A 17434-nucleotide genomic window follows, 5' to 3' on the forward strand; every position below is an offset into this window, starting at 1 on the left:
TTATCCAGATATAAGTGTGTTGACCATATCAAAAGTTTTATTTAAAAATCACCCTTTCAAAGGAGCAGGAAAAATACCTTTTCCTTTCCACTTCCCAAACTGTATGTCTTTCATAATTATATTTGTGTACCCTGAATCTAAAAAAACCCACTGCATTCCTTAACAACTGAGATGACTGTAAACAGCACACAATGTACAGAGCACACACTCTGTTTTTGTTTTGGTTAAAATATCTGCTCCTTCTGTGGAATTTTTCTATCCTGTTTAATGGTATCATTCTTAAGTTATCCAAGCTAAAGGAATCTTAGAAGCTCTACCCTAAATGCCTTCCTCCCCCTTGTTCCTCATATTCTGTTGTTCATGAATGACTAGAACTTCTATCTTCCTATCATATTTCATTAGCTTTCTTCTTTTATCTTCTTCTCTGTAATGACCTTCATTTGGGAATTTATTGTCTCTGCCCTGGGATATTGCTGTTGGCTCCTTAAATATTTTTGTTGTTTCCTAACTTGTCTTCACCCTTTGCCCCTCATCATTAAATTAATCTCCTGGATAGTCTACAGATAGATCTTTCTAGAATGGAAATCTGATGTTTAGTGCCTAAAATAATGTTTAGGAGCTCCCAAATAATGTTTAGCTCCTATTTGAAGTTTTCAGTGGCTTCCCTACTCCCTAAAGGGAAAAACCCAAACTTAGTTTCATGTCATACAATGACCTTGACCTATCTATCCTTTGTCTATATGTAATCTGGTATTTCTTTCACATATTCTGTTGCAGCCCCTCTAAGCTAGGTCTTCCAACACATCACATTACACCCTGCCCTCCCATTCTGAGGAACTTTTACATACACAATACCCAGCTCAAATAGTTTATTTTTTTCTGGCTCAACCTTATACTTTCCTGACTTTGCTCTTGTAAACAGAACCGGTCATTTCTTCCTAAGTGATACCAGTATATTTAGAATCCATTGGTGTACTAAAATTTGTCTTCCCCATGACCGTGAGTAGAGACTATATCATTTCTATCTTGATATATCCTCTGTTTAGCACTGACCTGGCATATGGAATATGTTCTATAGATGTTGGTGAAGTGAGTAAAAGAAAATTCAAGCTTATACCAGAACATTATAATTGTTCTTTTAAAGACATCGTTTATTGTTTTATTTGGCTCATAACAATATTACCCAACCATTGTAAAAACTTCAGAAAAGCTACAGAATGAATGGTTTAGTTCTTATCAATCTTTGAGTAAAAATGGAATCTAGATGTTTTCTGCCTTGCTTTTAAGACCCTTGTTGATTCCCTTTCTCTTATAACTAGGAATCCTCAAAAAAGTATATTCTGTGTTTCAGAATAGGCCTGTTGTTGCTTGTTACCATGGCTAACAAAGATAGGGCTCCCATAATCAAGCCAGAACTTGGCTATTGTCCCTGAAATCCTCGCTGAGGTGCCACTTCACTTGCAAACAGTTCCAAGCTGCAGCCTCTATGTCTTGGTACTAGCAAGGTTGAAACTTGATTTCTCCTTCTCAGTACTGGAGATGCTGACACTTTGCCATGCAGGTGAGACTATGGTACTTGAATGCTGCATCTCAGAGCTGGTTGATTAGACATGTGTCATGTTTAATTAAGTGGTCCCATAGTATGCTGTTCCCTTGATGAATCTGGTTTGCAATTCTAGAGTCCTAGATTTCTTTTTTTTTTATGCTTAGTTTTTTCTCAAGGGCACTCTTGTCTGCCCTGGCTCCAGTTCAGAATTGCTGCTCTCAACTCCTTTCTTCACTGCCTGCAAATATATCTCTGTATGTCTGAACTCCAATAATGCAGAGTTCAAATTTGTGCCCAAGGAGGTTCCTTATCCCCCATGTAATAATGAATAATCATCCTTTGCAATACAACAACAAATAGAAAAACTAGACTCCACTTACTGAATAGCCTGTTTTTCCTAATATGCACCATTAGCTTTATTGTCTTTAATAATAAATGGCTCAGCACTATGAAAGATAAAGCTTGTGATTACTTTTGCTAATTAGGAAAAACCTCTGAAGCAAACAGTTGAGTTAGCAAGTCCTGACAGCTAATATATAGTTAGCTAATATATAGTTAGCTAATATATAGTTTGTTCTTTCAGGAAATGTTATACTTTTACCAGTGCATTAAAGTAAGTTAAACTGAATTGTACATGACTCAGGTGGAAATTACTGAATTTACTTTTTTCTCCTGGATAGCCTGAGTTTCATTTTGCCTGGCTGGTATCTGATATTACCATGCTGCTTTACTTGTATAGACATAGTCTGAGTGTTTTTGGAGATAAGTGTTCCATGAGTTAAACCTGGGTACCCATGGTTAAAACTTCATGGTTAAAGACAAATGAAAGTTCTTTAACAATCGTAAATAAATGCTTATTACGCTTTTGTTGTAGATTCAGATAAAATTATCTTTTCATAGCTAATGATACCTGTATAATGGGTAGCAACAACTGGTATTTCAAAGCCCTTGATTATTTATAATGCTACATAATCTGACAAATCAGATGTGATTTTTTTGTCATGCTTACTTTTATCATAGAGAACGTGCTAGATATTCGTATTAAAAAGTTTTTTTTTGCTTTGAATAAAATCTGCAAGGAAATATAAATATTTCAAAGTCATCACACATATACAAAGAGAAACATCGAGATCCTTGAATAATCATTTTATTAACAAATACAAACTTGAAATGTTGGTGATAAAATATATCAATATTGAACAAAAATGTGTGTAAACAGTAATTCTACAACTGGGAAGATATCTCAGTTTTGTTAATTTTGGTGACATCTTCCCAACCATGTCTAATCTTCAGTATCTTCTTCCTCAAGCATGGCAGGAATAGTATGCTTTTAAATATCAGGACAACAATTGGAAGGAAAACAGCTATCATAAAAGTTGGAGGTGTATACCATACAAATTGTTTTATATCTATCCACTTATTCCAGGCAAAAATCAATGCGTGTATTGTGCCCAGTAGAAGGGAAACAATTCCTAGCTTGCTCTGCAAAAGAAAAACAAAATTGGTGAAGATTGGTTCAATAAGAGTTTATCCCATCCTACCTCATCTGGATATGCTCTGTTGCTTGGAAATCCTTTATCTATGATTGTTTTCCTATCACATTTCTCAACAATGTCCATTCACATCTTTCTACTCTTTTCGCCTGTCCTCCTCACCTTACTTTTGGGTAATTTCTTGTCTCCAAGCTATCTAAGTGAACAAAATTCACAGCCTTTCTTTGAAGGCAGGTGATCAAAAACTTTGTCTACTCTTTCTCCACCATTTTGTTCATCCCCTTATGATATTTATTTTTTGTGCTTTGTCTCTTGTGTATTTGTCTTAATTCTGCTTATCACAAGATACCTAAAATCAGGGACTGAGTCTCACTTATAACAGGATCCCTGCAAAATCAACACAATGATTTGCACATTTTAGATGCTCAATTAAATATAGGTAGATTGACTGAAGATTATAGCAAAAATCAATTTGACTTCAGTGATCTTTATCAATTGTGAAGGTGACTAATGTGATTCACTCTGATTTTGATAAATGAATAATGAAGTGAATGAACTTGGCTTATGTTTTTAAAAAATCAAATATTCTGATAACATGGAAATAATATGAACAATTTTTTCAATGTCTGCACAAAATAGAGAGATCCAGAGATGTGATGAAACATTTCAGCTTGCATTGGGATGCTTTGTCACTACACAAATAAAGTTGCTTAAAAATAGTTGTTCACCTATGTAATCTTAACAGTGTTCTGACAATACCTCTTTTATATGACTTCTGACCTCTATTCACTTTACTGGAAATGGTCATTAGCCTGCCAGAACAAATCTAACTCACAATTATTCAGGGGCATTCTTAAGTCCCAGTGAATACAATCAAATAGCTAAGTTTATGTTTTCAGATATGAATCTCCAAGGTAACTTGTAGTGTAACCAGTTCTCAGATTTTAAGTGAAACATTTCTAGGTTACTAGTTGAAAAATACATGTCATTGGTTGAAAATTAATTTTACCAAATGTGTATTATATACTTATTATGGGCTAGGTATTGTGCATATAGTAGAATAGGCTCAGTTGTCAAGACGCAGTCTTAAATTCCTAATGAAGTCTAAAAAGCAGTGTTCATCATATGTGTAACAGGCAGAGCAATGTGTGAAGAAAGCTATTTAATGAGGACCAAAGAACTCCAATGGCTATCAGGCTGAACCTACAAAATTAGGAAATTCTGTGAGAATGTGGTACCAACTCTAAGCCACACTGGACTAATTCAGATGGAGGCATACTTTCCAGCCTAATCAGATGCCTAATAAAGTGTTGGAGTGTATGTGTGGACATGTAGAAGGGATAGTTGGGAATGTCTGACCTTGTGGAAATTTCCAAAGATGTCTACCCATAAAAGGTAATTGGCAGTGTTTATGACTGAATTAAATTTAGTCCTTTGAATCTTGTCAGACAAGGATCCCAGAGTGATTCTGGCACATCACTCTTCTTATGGATAATCTACCACCAGAAGATAAACCTCAGTAAATCTGAGATCGTTTTAAAATTCCAAGAATATTTAGAAACTTCAAGTGAGTAAGTATATAAAATGTAAGCTGGAAAAAGCAGCCTTTGAAATGAGATACTAGAATATCTTTGGTAGATAAAAACTCTATTATTTCAAGGAGAGAGTTTTTGTTTCTGGAAAGTGCTAAGTTGTGTAACATAAAAGGCATTACTAAATTCAGGTGACAGGTAAAAGAATATTTTTATTTTTTAAGAACTTATAAACCATGCATATTGGATTCCTAAAATATCACATGAGATGGGTAGCAAATTGTCTAACAAGTTTCGAATATTAGAATGGGCAGGCTGAGCGTGGTGGCTCACGACTGTCATCCCAGCACTTTGGGAGGCCGAGGTGGGCGGATCATTTGAGGTCAGGAGATTGAGACCAGCCTGGCCAACATGGGGAAACCCTATCTCTACTAAAAATACAAAAATTAGCTGGGCATGGTGATGGGTGCCTGTAATCCCAGCTACTCAGGAGGCTGAGGCAGGAGAATCGCCTGAACCCAGAGGCGCAGGTTGCAGTGAGCCGAGATCGTGCCACTGTACTCCAGGGTGGGCAACAGAGCGAGACTTTATCTCAAAAAAAAAAAAAAAAGAATATTTTAATGCCTTTTATTTATGTCTAGGAAACACTTGTCCTAATTAGAAGCAATAGGGAAAACAACAGGAGAGCACATTATTAATTGGAACAAGTACAAGATCTTTGCTGTTGAAAAACATTTGTTATTTTTTGTGGGGTAAAGTCAACATATTCTATATCATAAACACGAAAAGAAGATTTACCTCTTAGGGTTATTTTATATATTACTTACCTGAATATAGTGAAATTCTCTCCATGTCAAAGAGTCACTCACAGATGGAATAGATGTCACAGCCAACAGAGCCAGTATTGCCAGTCCCACAATTCCCAGAGACACATAAATCTCCATTCTCCAAACATCATGCTCAATCCAGGCATCTTCTTTATTTTGTTGGACCTACCAGAAGGTAAGTAAAGAAAGAAGAAATGCAAACAACAGTTATTTCCTGAATGTGAATCTCCTTCTACACTCTTCCCTGTGTCTACTATGAAGCCCTGATAACAGGTCTCCACAAATTTATGACTTTTTCTTTCTTTTCTTTTTGTTGCATTCCTCTAAGACAAATGACATAGGCGCTATCACTTTTTTTCTTGAATGCAACATTTCCATAATCTATTAACTTTCTAATAATTATTTGATGGTTTACTTGGATAGAACTGTAATGTGCATGCATATGTGGTAAACAAGGAGAACAACAATATTAAAAAGTAATCTTGTGAGGGTGGTAGAAGTTTGAAATATAGCCTTGTCCATGAACAAAATGTTTCTTATTTGCTAAAGTTGTACCTTATTTTCAGCTTAAAAAACATTTCTCAATATAAAACCGACTGACAATCAAGCCCTAGTGAAATTATAATAAAAATTTTAAAATAGATGACTTTTTCAACACAGAGTTTCAACAGGGTTGGGGTATTGATATTACAATGAGAAATGATTAATTTGTTAGGTGACTTAGACTTTTTATTAGTAACAGTGTCAACATTGTCATCTTACCTGTTGATATGCCCAGTTTAGCAACTTGTATCTGTAGGATCGCCTCATTGGGTAAGACAGACTATAAATTGCATGCAGTACAGCAAAAAAGAAACTGAGAAGCCCAAACTGCTTTCTTGTTAACATCCACTTATCCAACCAATGTGGAAACTTCTTATACTTGGTTCCGTTATGAAGTTGGACAATTGCTGCTATCACACCTGGCAGGTAAACCAATGCCAAGAGAGTGATGGAAACCACTGGCAAGACTTTGTTGATGACCAGGATTGGAATTTTATAAAAATATTGTTGATGGGAAGTTGCTAAAGGGTGAATTACTTCCCTCAGAAGAGTGTAAAGAAAAGTCAGAGATGCTATAATAGCAGCTATTTTAATTGGCAAGTGCCATTGTGGAAAGAGTTCCTGTGTGTGCTGAAGTTCTGAAGGGCAGTCAAATTCATCAGCATGGGCTGTTCGGTGCAAATGCAAAAGCACAGGTCTTTTTAGCGTGCTAGTCTCTCCCGTGTCCTTATGCTACAAAGGAAAGAAAATAAACATCTTAAAATTGAACAAAACAATGGGATATCTCTTGAACTAATTACTTATTGCTCAGTCATTGTGCTTCTCATTGAATAAGGGCATTCAGAATCTTGCTTTTGAATACTGGTTAGTTGAAGATAGCATAGTCTATGTGGCACTGAAAGGCTTTTGTCTTTAGGACAAAAGAAATACATGCTTCAGACAGGTAAGACAGTTAACTTGAAAAATGAAATTAATTCATTTTATGCACACTGTTACTTTTATAAAGTATATGCTTGTAATTTATTAATTACTTTTCCCTATTAAAATTATTAAGATTAAATAAATAATTTCTGCTAAAACTTCCATTGAGATAATTTGGAAGTTTGGAACCAAAATTTTCTGCCACTTTTTCAGTCAAAAAATGTAGTAAGAAACACTTAATCCTGTGTTTGATCAAAAGTGGAACAAGTGATTCTTATCCAAAAGTAGCTTTATTTTGGTTATACAGTTAATCATCAATTTACTAGATGATCTCTTGGTAAGCTGCCATTGTGTCTATGACAAAAATGTTTGCTTACAAAATTACTGTTATATGGGCATTGATGACCTTTTTTTTTTTTAACTTAGAACTATAGACTGTTAGAAAGAATTGGAAGGGCCTTGGGGATGATCTGGTCCAAGGCTTTCATGGTATAAACAAACTAAGACCCCAGATTTTCAGTAACTTATTCAAGGTTATTCAGCTAAGTCCCTGACAATCAGTGAAGGTACTATTTCTCTCACATATGCTACTCTGTCCTTCACAGTATCAGTGACAGTAATCCAAGTGCAGATATCAGCAGACTAGGGTGAAAAATCACTTTCATAACACTAGGAGATACAGAATGGCATCTGAATTATGTTGAAAGATGTAAATTATTATTTATTATTGTTATTATTAATATTTTACCAAATAATCATCTTCTTCTAAATTTCTCCTAGGCTTCATTTTCCAAAGTTCTTCTTGGTTTGTAATGTCTTTTCTGCTTTCCATTAATTCTATAAAATAGTATGGCTTCAGCCACCTGTGAAAATAAAAATATTTACTTTCATGTTTATTCTACTTATGATGTGAATGTTTGAGGTAACAATATAAAAAATTTACTTGCTTAAAGACTAGAGTGGCAGATAAAGTACAATAAAAATTCAAATAGTGACTGACTTATACATTTAACTTCATATTATAATCTGTAAGAGTTTCAAACCAATGCCCTCTTATCAACAGTAACTGCTCTTCTTTATCCACTTATTTGTTCAATGAATAACCCAGGTGCCTGTATGGATTACAAAGGGTCAGATGCTGCCTTTTACTTTAGGAAGATTTAATTTCAGGTTTCCATCTGGAGGAAAGCCAACTCCTTTCAATGGCAAATATATTTAGGAATGCATTATATTGAGAGTAATAATGTCATCAATGGAGGCTGGAGGTAGCTGATATAAGATTTATGTTTAACAGAATTTTGGGGTTGACACTGGAGTAAGAGGTTGGTCCTTGTTTGGAAGATGTGAATTGCTAGTATGTTTCCAGTGGGAATGGTGAGTTGTGCCAAATTAATGATGTTCCCAGTCTTCTGGTCAACCCTGTGGAAAACAACTTTTCAAATTTCTCACTTGATAAAAGAATCTTTTCCTTAGCAAACTCACAGATTCTCATCCAGGATTGGTGTAACATTTTTTAGGGAAAGGAAACATATGTCACAGTATTATTCATTGTTTTTATTAGTTCTGAATTTATTTCCAGAGGAACACATCTTCAATTTACACTTTATGAAATTCAATGAGAAAAACAGATTAGATATATGACAATTTGATTGACAGAAAATATCCCAAGTGTTTCTGAATTTTAGACCACGTGTAGTACTTTTTTAGGTGGAAAGCTGTTTCCAGGAATAGTTTAAAATACAGTGATGTGTCACATAACATTTTGGTCAACGACTGACTGCATATGTAACAGTGGTCCCATAAGATTATAATGGAGCAAAAAAATTCCTATTGCCTAGTATTTACAATACTATACTTTTTATTATTATTGTGAAGTGTACTCCTTCTACTTACAAAAAAAGAGCTAACTGTAAACAGCCCTAGGCAGGTCCTTCAGGAAGTCTTCCAGAAGAAGGCATTGTTATCATAGAAGATGGCAGCTCCATGCCTGTTACTGCCCTTGAAGACCTTCCAGTGGGACAAGATGTAGAGGTGGAAGACAGTGATACTGATGATCCTGACCCTGGGTAGGCCTAGGCTAATGTGTGTGTTTGTGCCTTAGTTTCAACAAAAAAGTATAAAAAGAAAAAAAAATTAGAAATAGAAAAAAAGCTTAAGGAGTAAGTATATAAACAAAGAAAATATTTTGTATGGCTGTATAATGTGACTATATTTTAAGCTAAGTGTTATTACAAGAGAGTAAGAACAATAAGTTAATAAAGTAAAAATGTTACAGTAAGCTAAAGTTAATTTATTAGTAAAGAAAAAATTTTTCAATAAATGTAGGGTAGCCTTAGTGTACAGCATTTATAAAGTCTATAGTAGTGTACAGTAACGTCCCAGGCCTTTACATTCACTCACTACTCACTCACTGACTCACCCAGAGCAACTTCCAGTTCTGCAAGTTCCATTCATAGTAAGCGTCCTGTACAAATATACAATTTTTTATCTTTTATATGATATATGTATGTTTACTATACCTTTTCTATATTCAGATACACAAATACTTACTATTGTGTTTCAACTGCCCACAGTATTCAGCATAGTAACACGCTATACAGATTAGTAGCCTAGGAGCAATAGACTATACCATCTAGCCTAAGCATGTAGGAGGCTGTACCATCTAAGTTTATGTAAGTACACTCTATGATGTTTCCTCAACAATGAAATCCCACCTTACAATGAACTTCTCAGAATGTATCCTGTCATGAAGAGGCATGACTGTTCTTAAAACATTCTCCAAGTTTTAAAGGTTTAACCATAACAAAGAATAAAGAGTTGCTTTTACATATGCCAACATTTACTTTGTTGAGGCACTCTTGGAATATTTTCCAGATATTATCTATTTCAAAATTACAGAACATTCATGATGAAGATATTTGTTGTTTTAGTTTGCCCACATTCTTTTCAGATTTAAAACATTTCCTCCATTTGGAGAAATGCCCCTCCTCTCTCCAATGCGGTTTTGGGAGGTTGCGCAAAATAGTAACGCTCATTCCCTGGTCACAGAAGTGGGTATATGACTCAGGCCTGGGCAGTCAGTTTCCTGTTCTCCCATTGATTGGCTTAGCGATGGCACAGAACCCTACTTAAACCATGGTCATTCTCTGATATTTATATATGGAAGTGGAAGAGAGAGATGAGATATCTTTAACATTTTGTTAAGATAGGACAGTATAAGCCTGCCATGCTTTTTTCTCCGTGCTCTAAGAAGGAAGATGTTTTCATTAGAAAAGAAGAAAGCCAATACGGAAGCAGAAGAAGAAGCAGAGAAAGATACAGAAGAGTCCTGGTGGCATATTTCAGTATTTAGAGTCCCTGAGACTAGATCCTGAATTTTTCAGTTAGACAGTCAACACATTCCCTTTTTTTTTGGTTTAAGTTAGTGTAGTTTGGGTGTTCACCACTGGCATGTAAAAGAATTCTGAGTAAAGCATATGCCAATCATCAAGTATTTATGAACCCAACTCTGTGACCAACATTAAAGAGGAAAAATAGAAATGACACTCCTGCCTGCTCTGGAGGAAATGACACTTTATCTCCTTAAGAAGCATTATTCCAAGTCATTTGGTGACTTAACCAACTGTATTAGGCTGTTCTCGCACTGCTATAAAGAAATACCTGAGACTGGGTAATTATTATAAAGAAAGAAGATTTAATTGGCTCATGGTTCCATAGGCTGTAAAGGAAGCATGGCAACATCTGCTTCTGGGGAGGCCTCAGAGGGCTTATAGTCATGGCGGAAGGTGAAGTGGGAACAGGGGTCTTACATTATTGCAGTGGTCCCCAACCTTTTTGGCACCAGGGACTGGTTTCCTAGAAAACAATTTTTCCAAGTAGGGGAAGGGGGATAGGGTTTCGAGGTGAAACTGTTCCACCTCAGATCATCAGGCAATAGTTAGATTCTCATAAGGAGCACACAACCTAGAACCCTTGCATGTGCAGTTTGCAATAGGGTTCGTGCACTTACGAGAATCTAATGCCACCGTTCATCTGACAGGAGGTGGAGCTCAGGCAGTAATGCTTGCTGGCCTGCCGCTCCCCTCCTGCTAGGCAGCCCAGTTCCTAACAGGCAGTGGCCTGTTGGCCACAGACTGACTGATACCAGTCTGCGGCCACGGGGTTGGGGACTCCTGCACTAACGTGACAACAGCACCAAGGGGGAATGGTGTTAAACCATGAGAAACTGCTCCCATGGTCCAATCACCTCCCACCAGACCCCAGCTCCCGCACTGGGGGTTGCATTTCAACATGAGATATGAGGGGGAGACACAGCTCCAAACCATATCACCAACATAATAGTTTGTGGGGTGAGGGAGGGAGGTGCTAGGAATGGAAATGTCACCTACTATAATCAAATATAAGAAATAATTCACTATGTTTAGAAGATCTTTTAACTTTGAGAGTTGCAGGATGGTAAGGATGCTAACAAATCCACCTACATTTATTCAATATGAATTCATTAACTATATTGTGAACAACAATGTAATGCAGGAGGAATGCAAAGTTAAATGAGATAAAGCCTCTGCTCTGAAAAACCTTGAGGTCTAGGAGAGAAGGCAGGCATTTCAACTGCATGATCAAGCGATGTATCCTAGAGGAGGATAAAGTTTTATAGGCAGATGGTGGCACGGGAAGGGAAGTAGAGGAAAAGGCTCAGCGCTGTCTTCTAGACCCAGTCCTGGGGTAGCTAGCAGGTTGGCAGTGTTTGCTGACTGATGGCCACTACAAACGGAGTCTGGGTGGAAAACCAGAGTGGCCCTGGAGAGTTACCCAGCCATTTGTCTGCATGGTAAGGAGTCCACACTCAAGAGCAATGCCAAGGAAAAGCCCATGACAGTGAGGAAGCTTGTTGACTGTGTGGCCCACAGTCAACTCTATGCCCATAAGCCAGGAAAATAAACTATGAGTCAAATAAATTTGTTGATTTCCATCAGACATTAACCAAAATGTAATTTAAGTTCTACAGTAAAATCTTTTCATAAAAAGAAAAACAACAGAAAACAACCTAGTGTTAAAATGTTAGGAACTCCAGAATTCGACCCAAAGTTCTCTTTCACTCCCTTTTAAAAAAGTGAAGCGTATTTCTAATGCGACTGCTGTTTTGCTGTACCAGGATGGCTGCCCTGGTGTTCCTAAATGTTGGCACAGCCCAACTGACTCATGTATATGTCTCACAGTTCAGAATATGAAGAAACCCAATGACTGGAATACACTGTGGGTTGCATTGCATTTCCAAACTTTTGTACTTTAAAGTGCACACTTGTTTTACATTTAACTAAGTGAAGTCGAGTTTTTTGTTTTTTTTCACTGGGCTGTTTTTCTTTTTAAGCATTGCTTTCCCTCTGTGCTCAACATTCATGTTAAATGAATAACCTTTTATTACACGTCAGGATGTGGAGGGAAATGTATTTTACAAAAGTAGCAAAGTAAGAAATTTGGAACTGTACAAAAAATTTATGTCTACAAACTCCTTCCAGTGGATTTGACCAGAATTACATATTTAAAGCCTTGATTGACTATTTCGGAGGGAACCTGAACCCCACCCAGATCCTGAAAGAGTAGGGCCAGTGTTCTAAGGACTAAAAATGAAAACCTCTGTTACCAGGAAACCCGAAGACGAGAAGTAGCACGATTTTAAGTACTGTGCACCAGTCATTCGTCAATGCACAGCAAACTCTGGCGACTTTGCCACGTTAAAAAACTTGCCATCAAAATCCAACCTGAGCACAAACTTAATAATCTATCACAACCTTAAGCCCCTAGCGAAAAGGGTTCCTGTGAGTCCCTGGCTCCCCCCAACCCCCCGCCCGGCCACAACCCAGCTGGGCTGGAAGGCAGCGCGCCCCAGAGCCGCGCGTAAGGGGAGAATTGAGCAGCGCTCGCCCAGGAGGGCCGCTGTCCAGGTCACGAGAAGGCATGCGACCCGCTACACCCCTCCCAAGACTGGGAGCCGGCGCCCAGCCTTGCAGGGACACGCGGGCGGACTAGAGGAGCAAGCGGCCAGTGAGAACGATTCAAGGGACTCACCCACTCCTCGCCGTAGCTTGACCGTGAGTCTCGGCTGCCGCTGCTGCCCCGAGGTGCCGGCCCCACGCGGCGCCTGAGCCTCCAGAGCGCGGAGCCTCCAGGCCTGCTGCAGGCCCCGCCTCCTTGTCAGTTGCGCGTCCAGCGCCACCTGTTGGCGCCCGGCGTCCGCAGGGTTCGGGACCGTCCTCGGAGGCTAAGACTCCCCAAGTCGCACTCCGGCCTCTCCCAGTTTCCTCTCAAATGCCCTCTGCCCTGACCTTGAGGTCCGTTCCGCGCCCTCCAACCCCTCGCCTTTTGTTTAATCTCCACTAAGGAACGTTTGTGCATTTCTCTAGAGCAGTGGTTCTCAGACTTCAGCGTGTATAAGATTACCCGGGGGCTTATTAAAACACCGATTGTTGGGCTGTCCACCCACAGTTTCCGGTTCAGTATGTCTGGGATGGGGTCTGAGATTCTTATTTCTAACAAGTTCCCATGAGATACGGAAGCATTCCCAGATCACACTTTGAGATAGACCGTTTAGAGCTTACAAACCCTCCCACACGTTAGCTTATTTATTTTTATTTCATTTTATTTTATTTTTTTGAGACGGAGTCTCAGTCTGTTGCCCAGGCTGGAGTGCGGTGGCGCGATCTTGGCTCACTGCAACCTCCGGCCCCGGGTTCAAGCGATTCTCCTGCCTCAGCCTCCCGAGTAGCTGGGATTACAGGCGCCTGCCACTGTGCGCGGCTAATTTTTGTATTTTTAGTAGAGACGGGGTTTCACCATCTTGGCCAGGCTGGTCCTGAACTCCTGACCTCGTGATCCACCCGCCTCGGCCTCCCAAAGTGCTGAGATTACAGGCGTGAGCCACCGCGCGCAGCCACCTTATTTAAAACCTAACAGCCGGTCCTGAGGTGGCTGTGATTGACAGTTTGAGGAATCCGAAGCTGAATTTCTGAGAGTGACTTGCTCCCTGAATTGTTCAAATTGTGTACCTTTAATCGCACAAACCCTGCTCCTCAGCCGAAAAAAAACCCCTTAAACCCTATGTTTACTCCGTCCCTCCCTTCCTTGCCTCAGCTTTTAAGTGCAGCTTCCCATATCCTAGCTCAATGAAGTATTCCAAACCTAAAGTAAAGTTAACTGTTAATATTCCAAAGTTTTAGAAAAAGACAACTTGAGCAGGGGATTTACTTCTCCCTGTTGGAACCAGCCTCAATATAGTGTCTTGAGACATGAATTGCAAAATTCTGGGGATTTGGTATACAACATTCTCAGGACTAAGCTGAGTAGAAAACACAAAGGAAAATAAATGTGCAACCACATTTTCCATGATTGATTTTTATTCACTGCTAGGGCACCGAAGACTGTTCATTTTTTAATATAAATATTTTCTGTAGTCACTTTCCATGGATTAAATGTTAAAGCCCTTTGAAGATTAAATTACCGTGGACTGCCACCTTGTGGTAGAAATAGAATCTTACACCTGTTGTTTCTAGTGAAACTAGAAAATAATTTAAAAGTTTTAGAAAAAAAATCTGTGTAATCTTTGTATGTGCAGCACAGACCACAAAGAATTAAGACTTTTTAACTATCTAAGCATTGTTGAGTTTTAAAAATGATCATGGGTCTTAAATGGTCAGACAAAACGATATGATCTTATTGTTTAACATTTGGTAGAACAAAGGTCATTCTCTTTTTCACAATCTATTTTCCATATGAAAAGGGCAAAGAGTTATTATTGTGTTAACATAATAATATATGTTGATATGAATATGGCTATATAGCAAGCTGCACTTAAAGCTGCTTTTCCTTTTCTAATTAAAACAGTTAAAATCAAGCCCCAAATATTTTTGTTTTATAATTAGACTTTAGCAATTTTATTTCTGCACTTCTTATAAAAGTTTTTTTTGCCCAATATTTTAGTGTGGAGAATAAATAGAGTATGTTCCAAAGTAAAATGATTAAAAGTGTGAGATTATTTATCAATTAGTTTGTAGATATTATAAAAGCAACACAATATTCGATTAAGAAAAACATGTTACTAAAAAGCTTTTATTGAGTTGCCAGGAGTTAGTATCATAGATGAACTATCTGCAATTTTTGCATACAAATAACCTGTAATTTGAGGTATGAGATAAGGAAAAAAAATTTTTGTAGTGGGGGCAGGTAATACAATGCTAGAGCATCTCAGAATGCTGAGTCAGCCTCTTTAGCACATATTTTAAAAACAAGTGTGGCTTGTGGAAAGCCACATTATGCTATTGCAAATGTTGAAAGGCAAGTTGCTAGTTTTGCTGTGACTCTAAACAACTAGAGGATTTAAAATGGGAGTTCAACCATGAGTTACAAATAAATTTGGATCTTTCAGAATACTCTGTAATAAACTTACACTATAGTGAGAGCACATATTAACATAATGGACCTCGGTGTTATTTGAGGTCAAATACTAAACTGGTGACTTCATAATAACATGCTGTGGAGAAAATATAATTTAGAATCCATGAGTATTTTTGCCTGACAAATAAGCAACCTGATCTTAGAACCTGATGAGACGACCACTTTAAAAGTAAATGACCTTCCTTCCCCCTTCCTTCCTTCCTTCCTTCCTTCCTTCCTTCCTTCCTTCCTTCCTTCCTCCCTCCCTCCCTCCCTCCCTCCCTCCCTTCCTTCCTCTTTTCTTCCCTCTGTGGCCCAGGCTACAGTACTCTCAGCTCGCTGCAGACTCCCTGCGGCCGGCTCCTGTGATTCTCCTGCCCTGGCCTGCGGGCTGCCTGGGATTGCCGGCGCGCGCCACCACCCCTCCCTGGTTTTTCTCCTTTAGCTGGAGGCGCGGTTTCGCCATGTCGGCCAGGCTGGTCTCCAGCTCCTGACCTCCGGTGGTCTGCCCGCCTCGGCCTCTAGAGGTGCTGGGACTGCAGACGGAGGCTCGCTCACTCGGTGCTCAGTGTTGCTCCGGCTGCAGTGCGGTGGCGTGGTCTGGGCTCGCTGCAGCCTCCGCCTCCCAGCCGCCTGCCTTGGCCTCTCAGGGTGCTGGGATTGCAGCCTGTGCTCGGCCGCCGCCCCGTCTGGGAGGTGGGGAGCGTCTCTGCCTGGCTGCCCATCCTCTGGGTTATGAGGAGCTCCTCTGCCCGGCCGCCCCGTCTGGGTGGTGAGGAGCGCCTCTGTCCAGCCGCCACCCCATCTAGGAAGTGAGGAGCGTCTCTGCCTGGCCGCCCATCCTGTGGGATATGAGGAGCTCCTCTGCCCAGCTGCCCATCGTCTGGGATGTGAGGAGCGACTCTGCCCGGCTGCGCCACCCCGTCTGGGAAGTGAGGAGCGCCTCTGCCCAGCTGCCCATCGTCTGGGATGTGAGGAGCGACTCTGCCCGGCTGCCACCCCGTCTGGGAAGTGAGGAGCGCCTCTGCCCGGCCGCCCTGTCTGGGAAGTGAGGAGTGCCTCTGCCCGGCCGCCCCGTCCGGGAAGCGGGGAGCGCCTCTGCCCGGCCGCCCCGTCCGGGAAGCGGGGAGCGCCTCTGCCCGGCCGCCCCGTCCGGGAAGTGGGGAGCGCCTCTGCCCGGCCGCCCCTTCTGGGAAGTGGGGAGCCCCTCTGCCTGGCCACCACTCCATCCGGGAAGTGAGGAGCGCCTCTGCCCGGCTGCCGCATCTGGGAAGAAGTGAGGAGCGCCTCTGCCCGGCCGCCCCGTCTGGGATGTGAGGAGTGCCTCTGCGCGGCCGTCCCATCCGGGAAGTGAGGAGCGCCTCTGCCCGGCCGCCCCGTCTGGGAAGTGAGGAGCGCCTCTGCGCGGCCGCCCTGTCTGGGAAGTGAGGAGCGCCTCTGTGCGGCCGTCCCATCCGGGAAGCGAGGAGCACCTCTGCCCGGCCGCCACCCTGTCTAGGAAGTGAGGAGCGTCTCTGCCTGGCTGCCCCGTCTGGGAAGTGAGGAGCACCTCTGCCTGGCCGCCCCGTCTGGGAAGTGGGGAGCGCCTCTGCCCGGCCGCCCCTTCTGGGAAGTGGGGAGCGCCTCTGCCTGGCCGCCCCGTCCGGGAAGTGAGGAGCCCCTCTGCCCGGCCGCCACCCCATCCGGGAAGTGAGGAGCGCCTCTGCCCAGCTGCCACGTCTGGGAAGAAGTGAGGAGCGCCTCTGCCCGGCCGCCCTGTCTGGGAAGTGAGGAGCGCCTCTGCCCGGCCGCCACCCTGTCTAGGAAGTGAGGAGCGTCTCTGCCTGGCTGCCCCATCTGGGAAGTGAGGAGCACCTCTGCCTGGCCGCCCCGTCTGGGATGTGGGGAGCGCCTCTGCCCGGCCGCCCCGTCTGGGAGGTCTACCACAGAGGCCAGAAGCAATGTGGCGGCTGGACGTGGTAGCTCACGCCTGTAGTCCCAGTACTCTGGGAGGCCGAGGTGGGTTGATCACTTGAGGCTAGGAGTTCGAGACCAGCCTGGCCAACATGGCGAAACATATGAAAAATACAACAGACAAACCAACCAACCAACTAAGTGACAACAAAACAGGTCTACCCTGGAGTCGTACTCTAATTTTTTCTA

At 41.2% G+C, this 17434-nt stretch overlaps 1 protein-coding gene across 4 annotated transcripts; it reads right to left on the reverse strand.

The window, feature by feature from the left end:
* Window positions 1–2677: 2677 nt before the first annotated feature.
* STEAP1 (STEAP family member 1) lies at window positions 2678–13063 on the reverse strand. Of its 4 annotated transcripts, none has more exons than XM_055269991.2 (6): window positions 12932–13019; window positions 9282–9326; window positions 7611–7725; window positions 6161–6673; window positions 5399–5563; window positions 2678–3028 (listed from the first exon to the last, which is right to left on the reverse strand). In XM_055269991.2, the coding sequence occupies exons 2-6, from the start codon at window positions 9314–9316 to the stop codon at window positions 2771–2773; spliced, it is 1086 nt and encodes a 361-aa protein (XP_055125966.1). In that variant the 5' UTR covers window positions 9317–9326; window positions 12932–13019; the 3' UTR covers window positions 2678–2770. The 4 variants fall into 4 exon arrangements, with proteins under 4 accessions (XP_055125966.1, XP_055125969.1, XP_063492481.1 ...); XM_063636411.1 differs by lacking the exon at window positions 2678–3028 and adding an exon at window positions 4764–5162; XM_055269994.2 differs by lacking the exon at window positions 9282–9326 and having other exon boundaries at window positions 12932–13063.
* Window positions 13064–17434: the final 4371 nt, after the last annotated feature.

The sequence above is a fragment of the Symphalangus syndactylus genome, chromosome 3 (assembly GCF_028878055.3).
Source record: "Symphalangus syndactylus isolate Jambi chromosome 3, NHGRI_mSymSyn1-v2.1_pri, whole genome shotgun sequence".
NCBI lineage: Eukaryota > Metazoa > Chordata > Mammalia > Primates > Hylobatidae > Symphalangus > Symphalangus syndactylus.

Bases quoted from the DNA above. Each gene is read 5' to 3' on its own strand.
- STEAP1 (XM_055269991.2), bottom strand. From the start codon at position 9,316: ATGAATGGAACTTGCAGAACTGGAAGTTGCTCTGG. The intron at 7,726-9,281 runs GTGAGTCAGTGA...TTATTTTCACAG, and splicing joins AGAACTGGAAGTTGCTCTGG to GTGGCTGAAGCCATACTATT. The intron at 5,564-6,160 runs GTAAGATGACAA...ACCTTCTGGTAG, and splicing joins TAAACTGGGCATATCAACAG to GTCCAACAAAATAAAGAAGA.